Here is a 17382-nt window from a genome sequence, read left to right as displayed (position 1 = left end):
TTTTATCTTGTTGCTAGGTTGAGCTGTATGTGATATCATCGCATGCGTTAGCTTGTAGTGTACTCTACCATACGGTAGCTACATTTCTTGTTTTTCGTGAGTTAATTTGCATTCAATACAGGATTTAAAGTATAGCATAGTAAGTTGTGTTGCTCAATCGTTAGTCAGATGCAAATTCTAGCTTTCGCCCTGTTTTCAGAGGCTGTGTAACAGCAGCTAATGTAAAGCTAGTGTAGCCTAGCTCTACTGCAATTTACAGTACCGTACTAATGGATCCCAATTTGAACTGAAAATGCCTAGTTCTTCAGTAGCATTCTGTTGTTCGGTTGTTTATGTTTTGATTAATGTTTTTAATATTATTGTGTTTGTGTTGTTTTTAACACACAACTTTACGTTTTGTTGCAGGCACACAAATAAACTATATTGTTCAAGTTCAAGTATTTTATTGAGAGGCAGTTAGAACCGAAACTGTACTGTAGCCTACTGTAGCTAGTGGTACGTGCCAGTGGAGCGAGTGGTACGTGACAATAGACAAGTTTACGCGCCAAATCCCAGGGGGCCGCCATAACTCTACACAAATGCACTTCATTTCCGCCGGAAGTGGTTTGCAAAGCGTCTGCCGGTGTAAACACAGCGATGTCGATGCTAGCTTGGGATCACGGTTCTACTACTTTGACATACTTGTCGTTTGACATTTACTACTGGTTAAGTTGCCAACGTCGTCGCCATACTTTTAAGTACATTTTAGAGTAGATTTATAGTTATAAAGCTTTTGCCAGTCCATCATTTTGGAGCTTTTAACATGGAGCAAAGGCAATGTCAGAAGATGACTAGCTAGATGACTAGTCGGTGATTCATTAGAACATTTGTTGTCTAGCTCTCTCAGCAAAATGTAGGCTAATTATTTGGCTAAAGGATGCCACACGTATCAGACAGACGTTAAAAACATTTATAGTCGGTTGACTGATCGCGTTGTTGTACCCAGTCAAAGGAATAAACACACAGGAACATCATGAACATTCAATGGTCTTGCCAGTTATCCTGGCAAAACATGTAGCATAATGTTCTTTATTTATTGCCAGGACGCGGTCCAAGTAGCCTAGGCATAAGTAACATTGAAAGCTAATTCGTTTGGAATTTCTAGGCTATTGATGTTACATGTTGATGTTCAGCCTATTCAATTTAACAACTTCAGAAGGACAAGACAGGCAGTACACTGTTATCCTTATTTAAGTGGCTTGTCACTGCCTGAAGTGCCTACTTATCTATCTATTCTTCCTATGAACCCGGTTGTGACTGCTTTAAACAAGCACCGGTTGGCTACACACCTCATGCCGGGATTTTACAGATGTGTGTATTGGCACTTTGAAAGGTTTGAATTATTATATCCACATATCAATGTATAATTATTAAATCCACTGCAACAATAGGACAAAGGAACACCAACAAAATGTGAATAGCCTACAAACAATAAGCATACTACTGTAGTATAACTGTAACAGGCTAGAGGCGATTCTAGGTTTTAAACTGGTAGCACTCTATCTAACCACTCGTTCAGGTGCTATCTCCAGTGTTTGCAACCAACTACCGCACACGTCGTTCCCGAACCACTTTTCTTCATGTTGTAAATTGTATATCCTCTTTGTCACTGCGATATCAGTGCTTTGTCGGCACAACGCAGCTAGCTAGCAAAACAAAACCAGCCCGCCAGAACGGAAGTGGATTGCATCGAGGGGAGGAGTTTAGGAAGTAGAGCGGAAACGGCTCATAAACTTGTCTATTCTAAAATGGCCGCGGGGCAGTTACACGACAGTAAACAAAAGCTGCAAGACACCCAATGCAACTGCCACGACAGTGGAGGCGCTGTCACGTACCACTAGCTACTGTCACGTACCACTAGCTCCACTGGCACGTACCACTAGGTGCCAGTAGAGGCACTGGCATGTACCACTAGCTACTGTCACGTACCAGTGGAGGCACTGGCACGTACCACTAGCCACTGTCACGTGCCAGTGGAGGCACTGGCATGTACCACTAGCTACTGTCACGTACCACTCGCTCCACTGTCACGTACCACTCGCTACAGTACAGTACAGTTTCGGTTCTAACCGCTACTGCTTTTATTGTCAGATGCACAGAACAACACAAGGTCAGACTGGGCACTGAAATTCTTAGGACAATTATTGTACTGAAGGCTACAATAAGTAGGCTAGTCGGTGTTATTATTTTAGGATACTCATCTTTCACTAATAATTTTACAATGATCCGTTACAACAACTTTCATCTACACATCAGTTTCTTACACTGAGAACACAGGGGGAACACATTTACCTGAAGGCCTGAGGAAAGTGTTTTCCCCCTGTATATTACAGTTTGACTACAGTGATGCTGGTGATGTATTTTACAGTGAGCATTATGTATAACAAGTTTCATATTTTACCTGTACCTCCTCTCTGTCCTCAGTTGACGCTTGATCGCACACATTAATTAAAGGTACAAACAAGCTTTAAATGCCGGAACAAAATACTTTTATTGGCAAATCAAGAATTAAACAAAATTATGCATATACAAATATAAACATTCGTAGAAACAAAAAGCTAATATGCAGGGTGCCCTGCGATTGACCAGTGTTCCCAGGATAGGCTCTGGATCCATGACAACCATAACCACGATAAAGGACTTTTTAATTAAACAAAGACACAAGACCATAACATTAAATACATACAGTTTTGAAAAATACTGTTACAACTAACCTTGATGTTAGTCAGTCATCCTCAGCAGGTGGCCAACACATGACTGGTGGTACCACCTGTCACATCCATCACAGGCTATCTGAATGATCATACAAGGATTAATTATGTAATGATTAATCATTATTATTATTTTCATTTCCTGTAATTGCTTAGGTTACAAGGCAGGAATTCCCTTAGCTGTAAAGTCTTGACAAGTTTTCATAACAGCCAATAAAATAAAAATGGTCCCATTACCCAAGCAGGTGTCAACACTGGATCACGTGGGTTGATGTCTTCCCCACAGATCTGACAAATATATATATAATATCACTCAAATCTTCTACAAAAGTATATAGAGTATAATAACATTTAGACACTGGATTAATTTTACATCAATCATCCATAACAATTAAACCACTGACAGGTGAAGTGAATAACATAGATTATCTTGTTACAGTGGCCCCTGTCAAGGGGTGGGATATACAGTATAAGGCAGTAGGTGAACAGTCAGTTCTTGAAACTGATGTGTTGGAAGCAGAATAAATGGTCAAGCGTAAGGATGTGAACAACAATTTAAACTTATTGTCAATATGTAATGCACTGCTTAAATACTCATGGAAAACGAATCTTTTTGCTATTGGTAACTGTATGTAAGGATGAGATCTCTCAGCAGGCCGGCCGGAAAGAGTCACGACAATTATATCACTGTAATAATCAATTTGTCAGCATGATTGCTGAAAAGGGGTCACAGCCATTACTTTCCTTATGATGTTAACTGCCTTATTTGTGTTGAGAAGGTGATCGGCTAGTTGGTCAGGATTTTTTCAGCAAACTAAAAAAGGGTAAAAAAACAGTGTTGCATGTCCATCTTGAAACTTTGCATCCTTTACTCCTCATAAAGGCTCTACAAATAACATTTATGAATATTCATGTAACATTCACATTTTACCCATAGCAAGGATATATAATATTATTCAAATGTGTTACCTTGTGGTTTCCAGGTAAGTGTTCTGCTTTGTTTGTGACCCAGGGGATTCTTTTTTTCAATAGATAATTACCCCAAAATATATACCCCTGTAGGCTTTATTAGTACAGTCTAGAGTCTACACACTCATGTAATTTCATTTGATCTTTTATTGCTAAACATATGCATTGAAATAGGTTTGACTTTGGCGTAGTGGATTTATGTAGGGGAAGTACTCCCTGCCTCTAGCATTAGCAAGTGACATACAATATGAGACAGGGATCAAATAGAGTAATAATCCGAAGAGATGTTTTCAATATTTGGTGTCAAGTCTTTGCACACAGGTTTTATCAGATCATCAGATAATTCTGAGGTACATTGAAGTACACTCACAGCAATAGTCTGCCACCTATCAGTGAAGTCAGGGTGTGTTGACAGTCTCACTGACTCAATCCTGGATGGCTTCAGGGATGACTCTTTTTGAGATGTTCCAAGCTCCCAGCTAGCTTTTCAACAAGAGGTTCTTTAGAGGGATGAGAAGAACCTCTGCCTAGATGGTGACAAGAATTCCACTCCTGTTAAAAAACCCAGAAAGGCTTGTTGAATACAGGAATAAAAGGGAAGTGACAGATGTTCCCCCGAAGGCGAGAAAGAGCATGACAGATAATATGATTACAGCCATGATGTGCAATGCAGCAGCTCCTTCTGGTGTATCTAGGACTACAGTGCAAAAAGAGGCTGTGGTTACAAAGGAGATCAGTGTTGCCATGCAGGCCATAAAATCTGTCTCTATGGATACCACAGACCTCAGGCCTTCCTTTGGTCTTCCCACCAAAGTGAAAGAGCTCATTTCCATCCTCAAAGAAATCAAAGACTTGTATGGTGACTATCTGGCTTTATCCTCCAAAGTTCACTTAAAAATCCATTAATGTGATTAATTCTGTTCTTTGCTTAATGAGATTGAATCTATCAAAAGCTGTTCATTTGTGTATACGTTATATTGTGTTTCATCTGTATTTTTGTATTTTTATATTGTATATTATAGCTATGTTATACTTCATATTTATTTTACATACCTTTCCCCTTTGTATTAGTTAGTATTAGTTAGTTATTCCTATATGTTGAATGTATGCACCTTACTGCCAAAGTAAATTCCTTGTCTGTGCAAACTTTCACGGCGATTAAAACTCTTAAGAGAGTTTTAATCTCTTAAGAGTTTTAATTTAATTTGAACTCTTAAAAGATCTTCTGATTCTGATGTGTATGTTTTATACTGGCAGAAAGTGTGTATAAACCTGGACTGTTCAGCAGAGGAGGAACCTCTCTGCTCTCTTCCCACCAGTGGAGGGAAGACTCTCGTAGCTGAGATTTTAATCCTGAAGGAACTGCTATGCAGAAAATAGGATGCACTTCTCATTTTTCCTTACATATCTTTGGTGCAGGAAAAGGTACAAAATAATATGGTATTAGAATTCGTCATGGTTTCCATTGTGAGTGCACACTGCAGTGAATATTTCCCTTGTTCAGGTTCGAGGGTTGGCTATCTTTGGCCTGGAGCTGGACTGGAGGAGTATGCTGGCAGTAAGGGCAGGTTCCCCCCGGTGAAGAAAAGAGGGAAGAGGTCCTTGTATATCGCCACCAAAGAGAAGGCCCACAGCTTGGTTAACTCCCTCATTAAGGCAAACAGACTTGGTAATATGGGACTGGTGGTTGTTGATGAGGTATACAGGTTGTTTTGAAATAAGAAAATCTAAGAAAGAATACATTCAGTGACTCTGAAATATCTAATAATGACTTCTTTTAGGTCCACATGCTGGGGGATGGCAGCCATTATTGAGATGACTCCTGCCAAAGTATCTCAGCGGTAAGTGAAATCAAGCGGAGCTGGTTCATGCAGGGGACGCGAGACATAGCGCCTCACTAGCAGCGCCTCACTAGCAGCGCCTCACTAGCAGCGCCTCACTAGCAGCGCCTCACTAGCAGCGCCTCACTAGCAGCGCCTCACTAGCAGCGCCTCACTAATATCACGCAGTAGGGGCACACCCTCTTAGCAGGGCGGGCTATTTAATCAGGATATCGCTGCACTCTGCATTGCTTAGTGCGACACAGGATGCTATGTTTAATCGGCTGCCTCCGCCTCCCCGGCCTCCACCCTTGGTTCTGTGTTCCTTTCGTAGGGGGAATGCGTCGCTGCTCTCTGATCGGGGGTCGAGACAGTGTCTCCATTGGGTGCGGCAGGGAGCTGATGCAAGCAGAACCATAATGCCAAATCAGTGTTACAATCATGTGTTGTACCGTGTGAAATAAAGTATCAAGTAAATACTATACTGAGTCCTCCTGCCTGAACCGTATTCTTATACTTATCCTGGCTAGAAGAATTTGAATAATGAAGTTTATTATTCTGTGTTGCACTCAGGTTCAACTCAGGTCATTGGAATGAGTGCCACTCTGGGCAATGTCCAAGATCTTCAGAAGTTTCTGAAGGCAGAAAATTACAGACCTACATGTGATAATCCCAATAGATTTAAGGTATGCAAATCTCTATTCTTTCCTAATAATGTGTTTGCAATTGTACTGACAATGTTCTTGTCTGTTCCAGATCCAGTTGAATGAGTATGTAAAGCTGAAGGACAGGGTGGAGGAAATTGGGATTTCCTGTGTATTTCAGAATCAGAACAAAACAAACACACAGTGCACCGACTGACCGAGGCAGCCATTTGCAGCACCATCTTGAATATATTTATGTTATTCACTAATAATTTAAATTTATATAGGATAGTAGTTAGTATGTTCTCATGTGAGTTTGCTATTGATAAGAGTAAATTGTGTCTATGTGTCAGGTTGAATAGATGTTTGGGGTCAGGAGAAAGTTCTGTGTAAACGTCCCTTACGATGACTACGGGGAGAGCTCCACCTATGATCTCTCTCTGCCGAGAGAGAATGGGCTGGGAGCTGTGAATCTATTTTTCTTTGACTGTTGTAACACCATTACTGCCTGACTGTCACTATCTATGTTTACTTTCTTGTGCCCTATAAAAGATGGTCCTCTGGCCTTCAGAGCTGAGAAAGACATGATCAAAACCTAAGCCTGGTGTTGTGTTGTCATTTATTGTCAGAGATCTGGTTTTCTCTCCCAATCTTCAGATTGATAATACTTGTAAAAATCCAAAAGAGAAGAGACGGACACAACACTTTCTTCATCAATTGGCATTGTCGAGCAGCAGGATTGCAGAACCAGATCCAGGAGAGACCCACAGCAGCACCAGTCTAAAGCAGAACCCGTGGTGCACAAAACTAAAAGCTCAGCCCTCTGAGATGCTGGTAACATAAAAAAGAAAAACCTTTTGTTATGATGTTCACTTGGGAGCCTGGTCTGAGCAGAGTTTTGGTTTAGTACATTTGGGTCAATGGCTTGCTATTTTTACTTTGTCTTGGTCAGAGCCTGTAAACTCTGATAGCGTACAAGAACCCTGGTTGTCTGTAAGAGTAAACTCAAGGAAAACCTCCCAGGAAAACACATTTGAGAAAAAAATTAAGAAACCTTGGGAGGAGCAGTTCAGTGAGGGATCCCCTCCTCCTGAGACGGTTGGTGAAAGAGTGCTGACCTCTGTGTTTGTGTAGCCGGTGTAGGTCGGGTAACCTCACTCCTCAGGTATGTATAGAGGCCACCCGTGCCAGCTACGCACAAACCTTTCTTTGGCATAGCTGGTAGTGGTTGTGCTTGGGATGTCAGAGGTGGTGGGTTCGAACCCAGGTGCGGGCAAACGTCGGCCGAGTGTACCTCCAATGGGGGCGTGGCCACGTTTGTTACATTTGCGTCATGCAGCTGGATGGTGACTCGTGTAAGAACCTGTTCAGAGAAGGCATGTACAACAAGGTTTACACAGAGCACATTCTCTTGGTTCTGCTGCCTTCGGGTCATTGTGACCCACCTTTTGCACCACGACGGTGGGTCACAAAGAAGGTATGTCCTTCACCCAAGCCAGCATGAGGGGAGAGGCATCATAGGAACTGTAGTCCTGTCCTCACAGAAACCTGGTAGTTGTGTGTGTGCGTGTATAATGTGCGTGTTGTGTGCGTATGTATTGGGGTGGCTTCAGGTTCTGCTTCCTGAAGCTGGGTCTGCTGCTCATCGGCATGGCGATCCACAGCGAAGACAACTAGATGAGGTGTGTGGCTTCCTGTTGACACCCCGTTCACTTACATTTACATTTAGTCATTTAGCAGACGCTCTTATCCAGAGCGACTTACAGTAAGTACAGGGACATTCTCCCCGAGGCAAGTAGGGTGAAGTGCCTTGCCCAAGGACACAACGTCATTTGGCACGGCCGGGAATCGAACTGGCAACTTTCAGATTACTAGTCCGCTTCCCTAACCGCTAACTTCCTGTTAGAAAGACGTTGGATATCTCATCATGTTATCATACATAACAAAAAATATCTTGTTTTTCTTTTCTTTCTTCTCTTTCTCTTCTCTCTCCCTTTCTCGTTAGTGTTCAGGTGAATCCTCCAAAGTGTTTCAAAATAAAGCAGGGGACTCTGGGCTTCCTGGTGGCCAGCGATGCCACTGATGCCAGGAGGTATAGGCAGTCTGGGAGCCCCTCTCACCCCAGGACTCACACACTCACATCGTGTTAGGAATTAAGCCTGTCAGCTCACTGTACAGAGATTTCTACATTACTACCAATGCATGTTTGTGTGTGTTCTCCAGGGCCAGTATCTATTGTGAGAGATATCATAGCAATGTTAAAAAGACATGCAGGATGAGACGATGCAAGTGTCCTGAGTTTAGACAGGGTATACTCCAACACTGGAGTTGAGTGATAATCAAACTGGCTCATGGGAGCAGTGACCCTAAAGCTAGATGTGCTGCACAGGAGCTTGCCCGTCTCAGTTTTGTCCCAAATGGTGTCTGACCTTATCACACTCATGCTGTCTTCTGCTGTATTTATGTACATCTGTATGTATGTGTGTGAATGCTTGTGTGTGTGTGCTGTCTGTATGTGTGCATGCTTGCAAGCGCACAAACACGCACAGTCACTCATAAGAACACACAAACACACACTCTCTCACACAAACATGCTTGCATGTGTGTCCTGTCCCCCCTCCAGACCAGACAAAGTGCCAGTGCCCTGGCCCTCCAGAACCCCGGTGTGGCCTGTGTATATGGGGACCGTGGCTCCAGGCTGCTGGGCCTGCATGATGCCTCTGAGTGCCAGCAGCCTGACCAGCCCCAAACTGCCCACCGTGGTCTTCCTGGGGAACAGAGACTACTTCCAGAGGGTGTGGCCCGACATCTACTTCCTGCCTGTGAATCTATAGGGTTGTGGGGGAGGAACGTGGGCAAAGAGTATAGAAGCACAAGAGGCGACACTGATGCTTTTTTGGTAAGTCACTAGGGGACGCTTCGGTAGCACGCCGCCATTGTGGAGTGAAAATTCCAACTGGAGTTACTGGACAACAGCACAGATAGTTAGCTACATACTAGCTAGTTATAGGTAACAGATGATTTTATATATATTTTTTGTGCTGACGTCAATATAAGTTCTTTGACGTGGGTTTGTGTGTGTGGTTGGATGAGAGTGTGTGTTTGTGGGGGGGGGGGGTGAGTGGTTGAAATGAAAGTGCGTATTGTGGGGTTCTGTTGAAAGGTTCTGTTCCTTCCTCTGTCTGACTAGTCCCCTCTCTTCCTCCCTCCCTATTCTCCCTCCCACCCTCTCGGGCAACACCGTGAGCGTGAAGTTTCTGAATGAGACAGGCTGGAGGAGGCAGACAGCTTCCCCCTGATGCAGGCCTTCTCTGTGGGCACGGTGTTCTCCCTGGATATGCTGGACTCTCTCATGGCCGCCGTGAGTCACAAGGAGGCTTTAGTCACTCCGTACTCATCCCTCTTCATTCACACCCATGGTTTACTCTCTAGGATGAATTTCTTATCGTCCATTATGTAAAACCCTTGATTTCTGGCCTTTAGCCACCGATGTAGTGAAGTGAAATACAATCGGGAGTCTGCACACACTGTTTGAATGCCCAGTGTTTTTATTTTGAAGTGACCGGGGGCCTGTTCCATTAAGCGAATTTAAGCAGGCATGCCAGTTACTGTTCCGTTTATTTGGTAAACTTGCTTTATGGAACAGGCCCCCAATTTTCTGACTTCTTTTTTATTTTACTTGCGGCTTGAACGCGACGTCCGTCAAATAGAAAAGCTACCTATCTCTCGCAAAGCTGCGTGGAGGCCCTTTGTCCTTAGGCTTTTAATAGATATCCAACCAGAATCTTCTGAAACATACAAAATGCCATAGCAATGAAAAGACTACCACATGTTAAGAATCAGTCAACAAAAATTAATCACAAAATAATTGAGATAAAAGTTGTGTATTATATAGATATAGACATAAGTATATATTATATGCATATTTACTGTGGCTACAAAAGTCAGTACAAATTCAAGTTGACAGATTAATTCTCTGAATAATTCAGAATGTTTAGTGGCTTTGTGCTGTTTTGTTGTCCCAACAAATATTACAATTTTACTACTTTGCCAATCCCACCTATAATCTATGATGCATCTATCTTAACAGTTCAGAAAAGGCAACACTAAAAGTAAAAAATAAACGTTTTATCTTTTCAAAATAAAGGCATGATTTATTTGTACAAAGCATCTGGTCCAGTATTAAAAGGCAGAAGTGGCAATTACAGATAAGTGCTTTCAACCAGGTGCATACTATGAGGATGGTTAGTTTTAATCTGAACTAGAAAATAAATGGAGGAGCCTTTTCTTTGTAACCACTACAAATACCAATCATATAAACATGGCAGAGAAGACTGCACAAACAAATGGTTAGTGTATTTCCTTGTGGGTTCATCAAGGTTGACTGGTTCCTGGCTGATCAACTTTAGCAAACTTCACTCAAACTTGATTCCCTGGGCCAAGGGGAGATCCTTGCTGTAGTTGATTGTGCTGGAGTGGAAGAAAAAAAAAATAGTTTTGTGAGAAAATGCCTATCGATAAAAAGTGTACCATCTGTAGAACTGATAGGCTTGTATACAGTACTGTTGGCATACATTCCACTCTAATGCCGTGACATACACTGCTGTGTTTTATAACACACAATGAAGGTGCCACAATGATGTGACTTTCCAGTAAGTTAACTGTGAAACTTCATAGGGGAGTGTGACTTGTTTTTTTTGTCTCTTACCACGTTGACCGTCTCATGTATTGCTTCCAAGAGTCACTACCTGACTCACGTCCTCCTCCAGTATGTTTCTCACCACCTAGACACACACACACACGCACACACAATTAGCAGTCAACTCTTAATGCAAAAAGGACGTAATAGTCAGTAATACATGCAGATTCCCAACTAACCAAAGGCTCCTCCAATCTCGGCTCCACTGGTAGGGATGTTTACATTGACAATACCGCAGTCTGATCCTTTGGGTCTAGAAAAATGACAAACTTGGCTTTAAAATCTGCACCTTGAGATTACACTTCTAATGGATTAAATCATATATTCTTATAGCAACCATAAACATTATCTAAAATGTAATTCCATACACAGGTTTCCAGTAGGGATGCACATATGACCACTGGCTCTCTTCAGTGTAATTGTATTTATTTTAACAGAAAAGGTTGGTATTGGAAGTCCACCATTGTCTGATACTCATCTAATGAGGTGTATAGCAGAGCGACAGGCCCACCTCCAACAACGCAACAAGCTGAGGGACAAGTGTAGTCGTAACATTTGACAGAGGCTATTGTGTGAAGTAGACAGGACTGTCTTACCCCAGCCAGCGGAAAACACGACCCATGTCCTTTGTAAAGATACTGCTGGAAAGACCCTGTTTAACCTCGTTGTTCCAGGCAAAGGCCTCTTCTTCCGTCTGAAAAGAGGGTTTAGAATAAGGAAATTGTACATAAACTGTACATAATTCAAAGCAACATTGTACTTTCTTAGTGTTTCAAAAGCCAGTGCTCTTTACAAAAGTAGTTTGAACACTTGTGTGTCCTTTGACAAAATCGGTTTGTGTGAGCCACAACACGACAAGCATTTGATACCTTGAACTTGAGGATGTAAAGGATGGGGACGAAGGTCTCGGTGTGGACGATGGGGGCATCGTGAGCCAGCCCTGTGATGATGGTGGGCTCCACATAGTTGCCAGGGCGATCCATTACCTGGCCATCACACAATAAATAGCAACCGGTTGGCCAACACTTTTGTATAGGACAAACCCACCTCAACTAAAATATATGTCTCCAGGTACCTTTCCTCCACACACTAGCGTGCCGCCCTGCTGCTTGGCCTGCTCGATGGCGGCCAGGTACTGATCCACAGCCTGTTTGGTGTGAAGAGGTCCATACAGGGTACTTGCTGTGAGATAAGAGGGATAAAAAACATGTATTAAATCGGTCAAAAACTAAGTGACACGGTCGGAGTGATCTGAAATACAATATGAACAATATGAACAATATGACCGCCCCTTCCCCCTCAGAGATGCATATTGGATGGTAAACAAGACTCACGGTCCCAGGGGTCTCCGATTCGGACTTGTTTGTAGGCTTTGGCCACCCTCTCCACAACTACATCGTGGATGCTTTCGTGCAACATCTAAATGGACATTCAGACACGATCATTACATATGTACTACAACACATTTTCTATGGGACTATTGTCACTAATCCAAATGGGAGAAAGTCATTTCCTTTGGACGCATTTGAAACTCGTCAGTTGCTGTAAACACAGTGGTATGCAGAGCTGCCTGGGGGACTGATCTTACCAGTCTCCGGGTCGTGGTACAGCGCTGTCCGGCAGTTCCCACAGAGGCAAACACACAACCTGGCACTACCAGGTTCAGGTCAGCATCCTCAAACACTGGGAAGAACAGATCGTTATGTCTGCATGTCTCTAACCAGCAGAATACATGATCATTTATGCGATGAGCTTTATTTTACAACCTGCTACATACTGTACAGTATGACAATTCTTTACTGCTACAAACAGGGCTTTAAAAACATTTTATTCTTACCTATGATGGCATTGTTGCCGCCAAGCTCCAGCAACTGTCGACCTGTAGATGGATACTATATTCTTTCTCATGTTTTAAAGAACACCTCACATGGCAAGTGGTAAAGCCAAATGTCTGTGACCAGTGGTAGACTCACCAAACCGCTCTTGAACAGTCATGGCAACCATTTTCCCAACAAGTGTGCTGCCTGTGAATGACACTAGGTCCACTCTCTCATCCTTGGACATTGCCATGCTATCAAAAATGTAATTAGGTTTTAAAAGGTCATATTCTGCCACTTGTACACCATGTCCCATTAAGTTAATAATAATAGATGCCTTGTTCCAGGGTTGCCCGTGTTTCACTATCTGCGGGTTATGAGTTCAATATGTTGGTGTATGATTGCAGCTAAAACAGCTACTTTCTTGTTTTTTTTGAGGATGTAGAGGAATGTTAAATGTTGGTTAAGAGAGCAGACAAAATGGTAAGTTTTAACATTTTAAAATATTCAAAGCAGGATATGAAACTCACCCAATATCAGCCCCTCCACATGTCATGGAGCAGATCGCACCAGGCAGGTGGTTCTCCTCCAGCACCTCTGCTACAATTCTGTCAACCCGCGCACACACACCTGATTAATTCATTTGCTTTGAATTTAACTGCATCTGCTTCTTTGAAAATATCCCTTCGCTAGTGTTTTCACATCACTTCACTGCATCAGAAGAATTTGCATCTGTACTGAAACTGCATGTGCAAAGGCCACTTACTTAGTGACAGCCACACTGGTGAGTGGAGTGGTGGGAGCTCCTTTCCTGTGGAGGGCGTTGAACATAACATTTTTCTCCTGGTTACACTGTAGCAATGAACTGATACCTGATAACTTTTGTCCGAACAGGTTTACATTTCAGACATTTAGTGACTGAATAATGTGACCGTTAGACCTTACCAAAGACAGACATTGCCACAGATAAGAGCAATGGCATTGTTCCAGCCGTAGACGGCTACAGGAAAGTTAAAGGCTGTAATGATGCCCACTAGACCCACAGGGTTCCACTGCTCAATCAGCGCATGACCTGGCCCTGGGAAGCAAAGATTTTATTAAAACGTTTTATTTTATTTTCAAAATAAAAGAGAATGTTTCTTGATACATTACAATCCACTACTAATCCACACTGACTTTCAGATGGAAGGATTGGACCACCAATCATTCTAGATAGGCCCACAGCATAGTCACAAACGTCAACATATTCTTGGACCTCTCCGACTCCCTCAATGTAGATCTTCCCCATCTCAAGAGACACCTAAATCCAGGAGAAAATATTATGTGAATACTGCAAATCAAGATTCCTTGAACATCAAACTGCCCTTTTGTTCTTGACCAGGCCATTATGGATCAACTACTTCGAGTACGATATGAAAGGTCAACATGTGCTGAGAATTCAATAGGCATGGAGTAGGCCTGTCAACGAATATTCTATATTCGAATAGTGGTTAAAAACTGAAATTCGAATGTGAAAATTAAATATTCGAATGTAAAAAAAAAAAAGTTACAAAAAGCAAAAAAAAAAAAAAAAAAACGCGGCAGCAGCGGCGCGTCTGTCTGCTTTGCGGGTGGGCGCGAGCCTCAGCGTCACTGCTGACAGTTGACTTGCATGGAACATGGCAGAAAGTGCAGAACCCAGCTTGACCGCAGCAGAGAAAGTGATTGTAACCCCAAAAAATCTAAAGAGTGATGTCTGGAAATATTTTGGATTTTGGTCAGTTGATGGTAAACTTGTTGAGCCTACAGCTAAAGTAGTGTGTAAGCTATGTAAGCTAGAGTTAGCTTATCAACAACTAGCAACTTGAGGCTACATCTCCATGTTTACCACAGCACAGCTCGCTCGGAGCGTTCAATGTCGGTTCTATACTGTAAAACGTCAATTAATGTTACAGGGCTCCAGACTATTTTTACTAGGAACACCGTAGCCCCTGAAAGAAAATTTTAGGAGCGCAAGCAGAAAATTTAGGGGCACACCTTTAAAATACACCTGCAATTAAATTATTAATGTAACTAGAGAGGGTACAATTTCTGGGGAAATTGTGGGGTGTGCTTACGTCGGTTGCAGATGGGTCATTTTTACAACTGATATACAGCGACGCACCACACAAGCTTGAGTTTAAATACATTATCTAATGTGACATTACGTACTGTATGCAAGTCTTCCTAGAAGGGGCGATTTTAGACCCTTTTTAGGGTCAATTTTGACAGCCCTAGTATGGACAAACATGCCATAAGATTCACAATCAAAAACATTGGCCTGTTATGTCACTTTTTCTTTCTGTCACAGCACACAATAAGGGGTCTTACCAAGCTGCCGAGAACTTTGATTTTCTTCCTCAGTGCATCGCCGATCTGTCTCACAATCTCTCCTCTCTTGGGAGCTGGGATCTACGTTCCACAGGAGAATTGGTGAGTCACTCGAGTGGCTGAGAAGTGATAGACGCAGGTGGCATTTAGTCATTACTATACTTACATCAGCCCAGACTTTCCATGCTTCCCTCGCCTTCTGCACAGTTTCTTCATACTCTGCCAGGGTAGCCTGAACAACAGAGGAGTTAACCGAAGTATATATTAACTCCAGAACAAAATATTTAAAACTTTGTATGAAAAGAAGCATTATCAGTGAACCTCACCTGTTAACCTGTGGTTAACAGGTGAAACGTGGCCTTTGCATAATGCCTTTGGCCACCCAGTCTAGATTTATATTTAGACACCTGGAACCACGTAGCTAATCTCATTGCTTACCTCTCCTTTACCATTTAAGGTTACCTTTTCTATAAAACAGGTCTATAGCTTGCTCTTTTATTAAACAAACTAAATGGCCTCTATATGGTCGGTCGCTTTTTTTGAGAATCGTAGTTTGTGCTCACAATCCAACATTTTCAGATTTAATTATATTTCTTGTTGGGCTCTCACCCCTACGGTGTTCAGCAAATTTAAAATATTATTTGTCACTGAAAGATACCCTGACTTGGTGTGCCCCTTGTTGGGCACACAGCTAGAGGAGGGACACTTAAGATTTGGAAGAATGATGTCATACCACAGATGGGGGTGAGTGCAAGACTGGAGGTATGAGTGTTACGGGGGGGGGGGGGGGGGGGGATTATTTAGAAAGACTCACTAGAGTATTTGATATGCATTCAAGTTTTGAGACTGAAGGAGCACCTATTCTGGAGAGAAAGTTCATTCACATTACCCCAACAACAAAAGGTTATCCTGAATGTTGGGAAATCACATTTCCTGTGCCAACTCAGACCATGTGTACTTTACCTGGCGTACTCTGGCAATAGGCTCGTTATTCGCAGGGCAGTATGATGTGACAACCTTTAAGACAGAACACCAGTTTAGACACAATATCTCACCACACACCACAAAGCTGCAATACACTGACATTAATGAAGGGAAATAGAGAGATAGCAACAAAACCATGCCAAGAAAGTCACTGAAACATATTACCAATACTGTTTCAAATATTGGAAGAAATGGTTGGATGAAATAACAGTATTATGTTCTCATGAAATTTCTATTTCTGGACATTTTTGAAAGTCAATTGTGCAAGATTTTTGGCAACTACAATTTACAACCTTGCAAGTCACCACTAGGGGTCACTGAGGATCTATTTCGAAAAGGACAAATTAGCTAGCTAGTAGTAGCCTACATGGCTTAGCTTGCTAGCCTGCTAAAGAACAGCTGACAAGTTTGTTGCACAAATTCAACCTCCAAGTTAAATGCTTTTCATTCAAGTTATTCAATTAGCTTACTTTGGCATTTATTTTGTGCTATGGGAGGATCAATAGACATTTCATTTAGTAGTTATAATATGACAGTTGAAGAGCTCAGTTGCTTAGTTTTAAGACCGTGAGCTGTCCATCATGGGTGTCACTGTAGTGGAAGTGTCCCAAGCGCTGCAAAGATGGCTTTTTGAGTTGACCACAAGAACCTTGCTTAATACTGGTTGCCACAAAGTATGAAACAATGGCAAGATACCTCTCAAAATAAAATATTTTAATATTTCAAAAAACAACAATAAAACAAGAGATATTGCATCAATGGAAAAGTTTAGCCAACAAGCAAGATTATAAAAGAATTGGCACTTGCAGCAACTGTTCGAATTCAACAGTTTTAGAAATGTTATGCTGAACTGAATCAAACTGTGGTTAACAAGTGAAACGTGGCCTTTGCATAATGCCTTTGGCCACCCAGCCTAGATTTATATTTAGACACCTGGAACCACGTAGCTAATCTCATTGCTTACCTCTCCTTTACCTCCCCAAGTCCCGTTGTAAACACCATCATTATCCTCACTTAGACCCAACTCTTTTAGCCATGCATACTTGGGCTGGTTTATCAGGAGTGTAGACATAGCCGCGGATTGCTGACAGCAAACTGTGAGAAGTTTCCTTCGGAGGGCCCAGTGCCGTACAATTGTTAACGTGAGGGAGCGCTGCATGGTTGGATGAAGGGTGCAATAAAAGACGTGTATGCACACTTTCTACGCAAGTAGGTAGTAGCTAGCTGTCCTCGTGACATGAACTTTGATGATTGGTCCTCGAGCGGCACAGCCTCCTTTTTTTCTTATTTATTGCAGAACAACAACACAAATACGCTCCATACAGAAGATTGCAATGTTGTCTCTGTCAC

At 42.3% G+C, this 17382-nt stretch overlaps 1 protein-coding gene across 1 annotated transcript; it reads right to left on the bottom strand.

Annotated features, from left to right (window-relative positions):
• Positions 1 to 10309: 10309 nt before the first annotated feature.
• On the bottom strand, positions 10310 to 17226 carry aldh7a1 (aldehyde dehydrogenase 7 family, member A1). Its single transcript, XM_062483816.1, has 18 exons — positions 16997 to 17226; positions 16012 to 16065; positions 15215 to 15280; positions 15049 to 15129; positions 13876 to 13999; positions 13645 to 13777; positions 13466 to 13510; positions 13230 to 13307; positions 12856 to 12953; positions 12720 to 12761; positions 12471 to 12565; positions 12217 to 12301; positions 11958 to 12064; positions 11752 to 11868; positions 11479 to 11576; positions 11062 to 11135; positions 10892 to 10967; positions 10310 to 10653 (listed from the first exon to the last, which is right to left on the bottom strand). Exons 1-18 carry the CDS (start codon positions 17189 to 17191, stop codon positions 10599 to 10601), a joined length of 1623 nt encoding a protein of 540 aa, XP_062339800.1. The 5' UTR covers positions 17192 to 17226; the 3' UTR covers positions 10310 to 10598.
• Between the last annotated feature and the right edge of the window lie 156 nt (positions 17227 to 17382).

The sequence above is a fragment of the Osmerus eperlanus genome, chromosome 18, assembly GCF_963692335.1.
Source record: "Osmerus eperlanus chromosome 18, fOsmEpe2.1, whole genome shotgun sequence".
Classification (NCBI taxonomy): Eukaryota; Metazoa; Chordata; class Actinopteri; order Osmeriformes; family Osmeridae; genus Osmerus; species Osmerus eperlanus.
Note: the sequence above shows the minus strand (reverse complement) of the source record. Positions and strands in the feature narration are given on the sequence as shown.

Bases quoted from the DNA above. Each gene is read 5' to 3' on its own strand.
- aldh7a1 (XM_062483816.1), bottom strand. From the start codon at position 17,191: ATGCAGCGCTCCCTCACGTTAACAATTGTACGGCACTGGGCCCTCCGA. The intron at 15,130-15,214 runs GTAAGTATAGTA...TGTGGAACGTAG, and splicing joins CATGGAAAGTCTGGGCTGAT to ATCCCAGCTCCCAAGAGAGG. The intron at 10,654-10,891 runs GTAAGAGACAAA...CTTCCACTCCAG, and splicing joins TACATGAGACGGTCAACGTG to CACAATCAACTACAGCAAGG.